Here is a 10,905-nt window from a genome sequence, read left to right on the forward strand (position 1 = left end):
ATATTGGACATAAACTTATATGTTTTTGGAAATGTGTGTAAATTTTCTTGTTTATCATTAACTTCTATCTTTTTTCATTAGTAATAATACAATTTTATTTTTTATTTTTAGCTACTGTCGAATCTGTGACTGAAAACAACACATAGAATAAAGAATTGAAAGTATAAATAATAGGACAACGCTAGTGTAAATATTCATAGGCCAAATGGCAAAAACGCGTAGGTTAATAACTTGCGTCTCGCGTTTAAAAGTGTTTCCAACCAATCTCAGCTACGGTAATCATTGCAAAACTATTTGATCCAGGTGTGAAAATAAATTATAGTAAATAAAAACATTGTTTTACTTAATAAGGACACTTCACTTTATTATCTGTCAATTTTTGCCACTGATTTCCATTGAGCTTTTGGAAATGTACATTGATAAATGGCCGGAAAAAATATTACTACAGTGTCAGTCTTTATGATGTAGCAATTATTACAAAATACATTAGTTTTTTTATCATTGTAAACGCGTTCTTAGGAAACACTTTGATAAAATGATACATCCACGTTTGTTAAATTTTTAAGAGTTCTAGAGGCAAGAAATCGACATTCAGCTGTTGTAAGCCCCCAGTTTATGAAAACAATCTAATACAATATAACTTACGTTATAGTATATAGTAAAGTAATCAATAAAAGGTTACATTACCTGCAGACTGCCTTGTGGGTTTTGTTAATCCAGTAGGATTACGTACGTTTCGGCAAATATATTGCCATCATCAGATCCCAGAACTTGAAGGTTAAAATCTTGATTTTTCGACACACATGGTCACGTCAAAGTTTAAAATAGAACACATACACAAAACGAACATTAAATACATGTAGGCCTACTATTAAAAAACCGAACAGGATGTAATATGATGCACGCATCTCTCTTGCCGAGTCTCGACTGGTAGTCGTCAGGTCCTGTGAACTGGACTCTGACCCCAAGGCATCCTGTATCATAAGTGTCGGTCTCTGTCCAGTTGTATTAAAGTTTCAAATAATAAATTTGATTGAAGTGTACTTTTATCATTGAGTAGGTCCTGAGGGCGGGTTTTTGTGGCCTTGTAAATTTCGTAATTTTCCAGAGTTGTCATAGTTGTTCCTTTACAGCAGATATGTAACGCTTTTAAATTGTTACCTAAATCAGTGTAATTATGATTTTCGTTCACAAGATGTTCTGCGAAATTTGACTTTTGTGACTTAGTAGCTCTGGGAAGATGTTCTTTAAACCTTTTTCCAAAGGATCGCCCTGTTTGACCTATGTAAATTTTATCGCAGTCATTACATGAAACTTGATAAATTCCGGTTTTCTCTTGTAATTCCTTAACATTTTTTCTAGTGTTTAACATTTTCCCTAATTTATTGCTTGTCCTAAATGCTAATACTTTGCCATGTTTTTTTATTTCATGTTTGAGAGACATAGGAAATGAGCTGCCGTATTCGACTGGGACATAATCGGAATTTTTCCTGTTAGCAATGTTTGTTTTTGACATATTATTAAGTTGTTTTTTTATTAAATTGTCGATAATGGCAGGGCTGTACCCATTGGCTATTGCGATGTGTTTTAGTATGTTTTTCTCTTCCTGATAAGCTTCTGGTTTTAACGGCACTTTTAACAAGCGATTCACGAAGCTATTGTAAGCTGCCATTTTGTGTGATAAGGGATGATGAGACGTTGCATGAATCGTTGTATCTGTAGTCGTGGGCTTTCTATAAATTTTAAACAAGAACTTGCCATTATCTTTTCTCAGGGTGATGTCGAGAAAATTTAGTTCATTATTTGTTTCTAATTCTGTGGTAAACTTTAATTTAGGATGAGAGTTGTTTGTGTAGTTATTGAATAGAGCCAACTGTCTTTGGCTTCCATGATATAAAAGGATTATGTCGTCGACATATCTGTAGAAGAACACAACATTTCCTTTGTGTTTGTTTTTATCAGACCATATGTGTTTGTTTTCAAAGTCATTTAGGAATATTTCTGCTAGTATACTCGATAATGGCGAACCCATCGCCAATCCTTCACGTTGAATGTAATATTCATTATTAAAACAAAAGTAATTTTGTCTTAAGATCAGCTTACAATAGCTTCGTGAATCGCTTGTTAAAAGTGCCGTTAAAACCAGAAGCTTATCAGGAAGAGAAAAACATACTAAAACACATCGCAATAGCCAATGGGTACAGCCCTGCCATTATCGACAATTTAATAAAAAAACAACTTAATAATATGTCAAAAACAAACATTGCTAACAGGAAAAATTCCGATTATGTCCCAGTCGAATACGGCAGCTCATTTCCTATGTCTCTCAAACATGAAATAAAAAAACATGGCAAAGTATTAGCATTTAGGACAAGCAATAAATTAGGGAAAATGTTAAACACTAGAAAAAATGTTAAGGAATTACAAGAGAAAACCGGAATTTATCAAGTTTCATGTAATGACTGCGATAAAATTTACATAGGTCAAACAGGGCGATCCTTTGGAAAAAGGTTTAAAGAACATCTTCCCAGAGCTACTAAGTCACAAAAGTCAAATTTCGCAGAACATCTTGTGAACGAAAATCATAATTACACTGATTTAGGTAACAATTTAAAAGCGTTACATATCTGCTGTAAAGGAACAACTATGACAACTCTGGAAAATTACGAAATTTACAAGGCCACAAAAACCCGCCCTCAGGACCTACTCAATGATAAAAGTACACTTCAATCAAATTTATTATTTGAAACTTTAATACAACTGGACAGAGACCGACACTTATGATACAGGATGCCTTGGGGTCAGAGTCCAGTTCACAGGACCTGACGACTACCAGTCGAGACTCGGCAAGAGAGATGCGTGCATCATATTACATCCTGTTCGGTTTTTTAATAGTAGGCCTACATGTATTTAATGTTCGTTTTGTGTATGTGTTCTATTTTAAACTTTGACGTGACCATGTGTGTCGAAAAATCAAGATTTTAACCTTCAAGTTCTGGGATCTGATGATGGCAATATATTTGCCGAAACGTACGTAATCCTACTGGATTAACAAAACCCACAAGGCAGTCTGCAGGTAATGTAACCTTTTATTGATTAGCTAACGTGGTTTAGAAAAACAACTACATTATGATAGTAAAGTAATTTTTTGGAAGCTCAAAAATATAACTCGAAATAAAAATGAAATTGGGGCACGCAATGACTCAGTGTTTCATTAATTATTGTCCAAAATCAAACTCGAAACATTTTTTTTTCAGAAAATTAAACTTCAATTAGACAGTTTAGCTTCAGATGTACGCAGCCACAAACCTCTTTTATATTCTGCTACGCATCGCATGCCGGTGCGACCTGAGGCTGTAAGGGCATTGAGTTAAATGGGAGCTTTTATACTATGCGTCGGGTGCCGCAAGCCACTCAAACCTACGAGCCGCAGAAACATACGGCGCAAGGTGAATTGCGTAATATGGGGGATTTATACTCTGCGACAAGCCGCAGTGGTGCTGGCAAGTGCTTCCAACATGACCAAAACTCTCCCCAAAGAACACTTGCATTATTTGGCTAATTCAGTTTTCAAAGCATAATAATGATGTAAGCTTTGACAAATTATAAAAAATTACCATATAATATTATATAAACTCTAGCTATTTTACTATTCACGATAGTAGGCTACTATTTAGTACGGCATGCCTACTATTATTATAAACGAGATCATAAATTTATTGAGTTTAACAAGTGGCGTTTCAGCGGATTCCTCCACCAGGGAAGTATTAGTATACAGTAATATCATTCATAGAATTATATTATCCCATATATAACCACGATCACTACAAATTTCTTTAAAGGTAAATAGAAATTCCAGTTGGTAGTCCTGACACCTCCATCACAGCACTGCCGCCGCACGAACTTGTGGCCTCCGTCGACAGTCGCAGTGACGTGCGGCTTGCCGCAGAGTGTACAATAGGGTACGAATGAAGATATTATATCAACGGTTAACAGGTAAACTATGTTCATTGTTTATCAATCATAGTTTAAAAATAGTTTTTCCATACCTAACAAGCTAATTTACAAAGGTTAGTTTTTACACAGGTTATGTAAAAGAATTGTGGTGCAATATACAACTCGTTACATTTCAATTCAGGCAAGCTCTCGTAAAACCCTGAGTTTCCTTTATCCAAATTGGTCCGGTAAAATATATTAAAAATAAAAATAAATATAAAAGATATACAATTACCTTCAATATTGATATAGGTATAGTTTAATAAAGCGATTTTTGGCAGAATTTAAGTTTTTTTAAGGGCATACCAAAAGACGTTGTGCAAAAGTATTATACTAAATGTAATCAATACATAATATTATCTGTGATGGTTTACTTGTTGATATTTACAGCAACTGTTTGTATATAAAGTTGTTTGCCTATTGAACTGAAAAAGTACAAATGAATTCAATTAACAAGCTGCTAAATTATTCATAGAAAGGTTTAAAGCCCTTGCCAGGCTCTAGTTGGTATCGTTTGATCCTCGCTACAAAGCATTTAAATTAGTTTAATACTGTTCGGTTTTCGTCCAGCATTTACCACAGAAATTGAAACAAAGAGAACTAGTTAAGAACAATATTATTATGAGAAGAAAACAGAGGATTAGTGAGAACTTTCTAAATTGTAGCCAAGGTTAATCGAAATCCAAATTTATCACACATCCAAATAACTGTTCAAAAATTATTATCAATGTTATTGAATATTTTTGGTATTTTATTGGACTATTGTCATTTGTGTTTTGCGCAATACTCCATCCAACAGCCCAATCCATAAACACTTAAATCAGAATATAAAATATTTTATTACCATAGCCTACAAATATGTTTATTGTTAGTTGTCGGCCTGGTATTGTAAACAAAAATGTAGAGTAAGAATAAAGAAAATACAGTTTTATTTTACAGGAGGATAAAATTAAACTACTCAGATCTTAACTGTTCTTACGAGTATTTAAATATTTTAACACAAACACAATAACGTAATCAGTACAACAGGCAGGTTTTTACTTGAACGTAACATATACCTTTAGCATTATCGTATAACAATACACAATAGTTTAATATTCACCTAATTTTATTTAACGAATGACATTTATTTTAAACCAATTTGTAAAATTTGATTGATATGGAGTTTCCAATCACTTGCATCAAAAATATCAAACAATTACAATATTTAATATTTATGATGCTGTTTTCCTCATATAGTAGGCCTATGTACTAAATAATTATTTTGTTCGACTTACATTTATTAATAGACATCATGGTCGCCAAGGTGTAATGTAAATGCGAATTCTTTTCACCAACTATCCCTACTGCAGCTTTAAGGTCTTTATGCATATCAGAGATCAGAGACTGCAACATATTAGAGTAGCTACCGCGTTGATGTATTAAACTTTGCTTTCTTTACTCTGTCGTCACTACTTCAAAGTGTTCAATTGTAATGAAATCTCAACACAATTTCGTACATAGCATGTTTTGGTAATTTCGTAAAACGGACCAGTTTTAAACCAGACGTTTAACAATGTTTTTATTCTCAAGCTTGTTTTCCTGAATGTGTTTGCCTGAACCAAAAGTCATTCTGTATGCAAAATAACTAGAACCATTTTTCCTGTCGGCTACCTATAAACATCTAAAGTTGGTTAAGAACTTTACTGAATAACGTTAACTGTCGAACTTTGTGGTGAATATTTTATATATTCATCTATTTATTATTAGGGTAAATATATTTCCTATTGGAAAAATAAATGACAATATTCGAAAACAAAAATATATTCTAATATATTATTTATTGCAATAAGAATAATAGGTTAAGGTATTGAAGAAAGTTGCTATATTGCTAGATAATCAAACAAATTCTTGGAACTGTATGTAAAAATACTCGTGTTTCTCAATTTTTTACATTTTGTGAACAATGATAATTACAACAATGGTTAAAAAGTAAACCTTCACAATGAATTGTGATTTTAGGGCTAAGAAGCGAGATTCGTCACGAATTGGGGTCTTCTGTCATTGTTGTTGCAAATGAAAGGGAATTGCATTGGCTTGTTCGTAGTTGAACATGCTTTTAAAGTTTGTTTCCTTAACTTTGAAATATGGAATGCTTAAAAAAGTTTTGTAATCTTTTAATCACACAATTCGATATTATGACTTCCGTGTTTAACCTGACTAAAAATATTTTAGATGTATGATATGAATTATAATTTATAATCTAGAACGTTTCACCACATGTAAGGAAATAATATAAATTCCATTGTAAATTCTCATTTACCATATGTATCCTTAGGTACTACATGGACCCAGACACACTGCTTCGGTTGAGTTTTTATTTTTTTTGTATTTTAACTAAACTAGTTATAAACACATGTAGAACACTGGACAAGTTTCAAATAGTTGAACAATTTTTAAAATCCCTGCTAATAAAATAGTTTTAATGACTAAAAAATGGTTTCCTAGGCAAAAATTATACACCAACCAAGAATACCCATGCAAATCAGACGATATAAAATATTATCAATTATTACAAATGTTCATGACATTCCCAATTTCCTTCTGAACACAAGGTTAGTTCCAACTACAGGACAATCCTTAGTTAAAATGTCTACCCATTACAAAAACCACGGAATTTGGAAGTTCTTTACAATGTTAAAATCGCCCAAAGTTTCTCCAACATCTACTTAGGAGTTCTGAGGCACGTGAGACGAAAGGTGATTCATTTAAATATTCTTATTGATTTATGTGTATACGCAATTCTTTTTAAAGTAACAACTGGGCCAAACGATTATGCTATTACAGTAGTCTTATAATATATTATTTTTCCTGAATCTTAAAACTAGATAGAAAATCCTGTTTCAACTATTGTTGATCATTACACTTTGATAAATGATCGTGGATAAAGCATCAGCTGATCCTGGACAGTAGCTCCGATCAATCATTTCGTTCATCCTCCGCTTAGCCTTAATTCACCTGCGTCTTAAACTTCATACAAAGTCAATACCAGCTGCTGACACTCGTGCTTCGATAAGTAAACGGAAAACACTGACAACACTTAAACGTGTTCCTACTTTTCTTTGTATATGTTTTGAACCATCATAATAGGACTATGGGAACTAAGTTTTATAAAGTAAAAATTAGGTTTTCCCAGTGTTGACATAGCCTACATCAAACAACGCAATTGTTTTTTTCTAATTTGTACAGCTTAAAAAACAACAAACTAATTAGGTAAACTGAAAGCGTGGTCATCAATAAATAATTATAAAGAAAATATAAAATACTTTAAAAATGAAATTCGTATGTCATTCATAAGGATACTAAGGAACCTAGAGTGGTTTGCAAGATTAAATGTAAAATTATCAAACTAACATTTGAAATATTGAAATTAACATTTTACTGAAAGAAACGCACTATATTACCTTTCCTGTAGCAGCAAACCTAAGCACACGTTAAACCTAAAGTTTATTTAATGGTAGATGGATCAAATCAGGATAATGGAAATTCGTTCAGTTTGCAGGTTTGTTGTGGCGTGGGTAGGTATTTAATTATAACACATTGTAACGGTCATATTGAGAGTAGGACCACCCGTTGCCGTTCGCAATTCAAATAGCGCGGGGTTGTAGTTCACCGAGCGGCCACGCACTGCACCAGCGTCGCGACCCCTATATAAGCGGCACGGGACAAGGACTAATCGCTTCTTGAGCGCTGGGCGAATAGCTAGCAACATCTCTCCCTGGTAAGTGGAGTGGAGTATATCGCGAAACCTGTAGGTCGAGGGCGGAATAGCCCGGTAATAACCAGTGGTGGAATAACCCTGGAAGCGTCGAATACTAGGGTTAGGCTGAGGGCGGAATAGCTCTCGGACCGCGTATATTGCGAGACGATAGGTCGAGGGCGGAATAGCCCGGTAATAACCAGTGGTGAAATAACCCTGGTAGCGTCGAATCCTAGGTGTTAGGCCGAGGGCGGAATAGCTCTCGGATCCGCGCATATACATCGCGAAACCGTAGGTCGAGGCCAGTGGTGAAATAACTCTGGTGTCGTCGAATAGTAGGTGTTAGGCTGAGGGTGACAATCGACTCGGTTAATTGTAAGTATAATTGGTTTTAATTCCAAGAGTGAAACACGGTATATCCATTAAGTAGAGGTTTTATTTTATTTTCGAAGTTAATATTTTAGTTTTATTACGACCAGTGTTTCACTCACGGAATTAACGCCTAATTATTAATTTAGGGCCTAACCCGGGCAGTGATGAATGTGTCATTCACTGAAAGCTGATGCTTTAACGACCATATCTGAGCCCATATTTTAAAAATAAATAATATTATTATTACCACTAACCCTGGACTAACTCAATTAGATTAGCTATCCGAGGCCGACAGTACAATTTTGTCCCAGGACGAAATTGCACCGTCACAACATAATTAACGGTATCAAACTGAAACCTAGAACAAAACGTTACAATGAAGGGAAATTGGTTAATGGACTGAAAATATTTTCAACGGCATGTAACAATCAGAGGCACCACGATAGCCCGATCAACTGTTAAGTTCCAAGCACCGAGTTGATCAATAAATATTTTATTTTCGAAAGTCATTTTTCTCATATTGGGAATAAGCCATTACCCATGTAATACCGTAACCCAATGTAATGTCTCATGGTAATAACAAGAACCAGGACCGATTTACTTTTATAAATATATATATATATATATATATACTTAGCTGCTGTATCTATACTTTTCAACAAGAATAGGACACGAAATAGAAACCTTTTTGATCTTGACATCTATCTGTATAAAATATTTACAAATCCCCCAACGCCTTTAGCAAACAAAATTCAACCAAACAACTTCGTTTGATAATTGTTTATTGAAAACCACCATTTTCGTTGGGATAAGTTTTAAATCTCACCAAATTCTCCAAAAACATTTTCATATACTTGAATCACATTTTTCTCCCTCATTTACCTATCCTGTTTTAATTACTTTTGGCATTTTTAAATTTCAATCTTTAAATTATAAAGATAATAATCATTGCTTAACTTAAAAAACAAAAATTACTATAGGTACATCAATCTCCTTCAAATGAAATTACAACTCTTTCAATCTCCATTCCCCACTCGAAATAAGTCATTAAAAACACAAGCATTAGCTTTTATATAAATTTTCGATATATTATTGTGCCTTAACGATAGTGTTTAGAAAAATAAACTATATGTGTACTACATTATGTTAGAAATTATTAAATCACCACGTATAACAATGTCAATTGGGATTTTTCTTTGAATTAAATAATAAAGAAAACCTTTATCTTTGTTTCTTTAGTGCATATTATTTATTTACAAATTAGATTAAGCATTGAAAAGGACAAAGAAAACAAATATGATTATAAAAAGATCAAAAACAAAATAATGGGACCTTTTTCGTTAATTCACAACCTCTAGTGGAACGTCAATAGGGTTTTCTAACTATACTAACCTAACCTAACCTAACGATGATGACCTAATGATTCACTAACACTTCTATTGCAAATAATCCTTTTCTCCAAAAACTAGTGGTAGTGAATTAATGAAAAAGGTCCGAAAAAGTAATAGTAAATTTCATTGATATGGCGAATTCAAATATATGATAAATGATATGGTAAATTTTATTTTTGGTATGTGTTTTATTGCATCTCTTAATCCACAATACAAAATCATAAACTAACAACATGACACACAAACCAGTTCTATTTACCATAGATACATTGTCCATTGCAAATACATTTACATACTTACCAATGAAGGAAACATAGTAACAAATATTTCGTAAAATTTTGAAACAAAACAAAAGAACACTATGTAAAATGAGAATATTTACCAACACCAGGACACTCAATCGTAACCCATAGGTCTACATCGGTCAGTATACTTTATCCACACATGATATATGCATTTGCACTATGGGGAGGTGAAAGCACAAGAACCCATTTCCTTTTTCGCCTTCAAAGGAGAGCTATCAGAATAATTCACGGCCTTCCCTACAAACAAACTTGTAGAGCTGTATTTAAATCATCCGCAATTCTAACTTTTCCCTGTATTTACATTCTAGAAGTCCTCACTTTTCTGAAGTCAAATTATTCTCATTTCCACACCACAACCACCCACTCATATCTGCTTCGCAATACTTTCAATCTGAGAATTCCAGCCCATTCAACCACATTCTTTGAAAGACATCTAAACTATAATGCCATCAAACTGTTCAATGCTCTCCCACTTCAAATCAAGTCCACATCAGATCCGGGATGCTTCAAAAGGCACTTGAGGTCATTTCTCGTGGGTAAAGGCTACTACAGTGTCCGCGCCTTTCTCGCTGACGGACAGTCCTAATGAATTTTAATTATTTTAAAAGTTAGTAAATAGTTATTTGACTTGGCTAATGCATTTGTAATGTTAATCTAGCTAAATAAATGAGTTATTGAGTTATTGAGTATCGAAGAGTTAAGAGTCCTAAACGGAACCTTGATATTATATTTTGATAAAATTTAAACCCAGTCGGTTCAGTAGTTTTTGCACGAATTAGTAAAACAAATACGTACAGACACCATTAGATTTTTTTAATAAACTAGTATAGATTTATTTATTTACGTATATTTTGCTCTTAAAACATATTTCCTAAGATATAAATCTCAAACTCATGCAAGTATGTGATTAAAAATTAAAATACACCATCAAAATAAATCCAGCATATAACGAAGAATTAACGAATCCTCAAATTGAATGACGTGAAATTTGCATACCAATTTTATATTTTTGTTTACCAGGTGTTTTAAGGTAATAATTAAGATAACTTAAGAACGTGATTGAAATAATAGTGAACAATCCCTAATCAACCTGGTTTCATTG

At 33.4% G+C, this 10,905-nt stretch overlaps 1 protein-coding gene across 1 annotated transcript in view; it reads right to left on the reverse strand.

Annotated features, from left to right (window-relative positions):
• Nucleotides 1–8,453: 8,453 nt before the first annotated feature.
• Nucleotides 8,454–10,905, reverse strand: part of LOC129003466 (uncharacterized) — a 4,938-nt gene continuing 2,486 nt past the window's right edge. The window contains exon 4 of the mRNA XM_054431761.1: nt 8,454–8,465. Within this exon, the coding sequence (XP_054287736.1) occupies nt 8,454–8,465 (12 nt within the window). The remainder of the gene's footprint in view (nt 8,466–10,905) is intronic.

The sequence above is a fragment of the Macrosteles quadrilineatus genome, unplaced genomic scaffold, assembly GCF_028750875.1.
Source record: "Macrosteles quadrilineatus isolate MER2022 unplaced genomic scaffold, UCM_ALF_1.0 Scaffold_9__3_contigs__length_116548681, whole genome shotgun sequence".
NCBI classification, from domain to species: Eukaryota; Metazoa; Arthropoda; class Insecta; order Hemiptera; family Cicadellidae; genus Macrosteles; species Macrosteles quadrilineatus.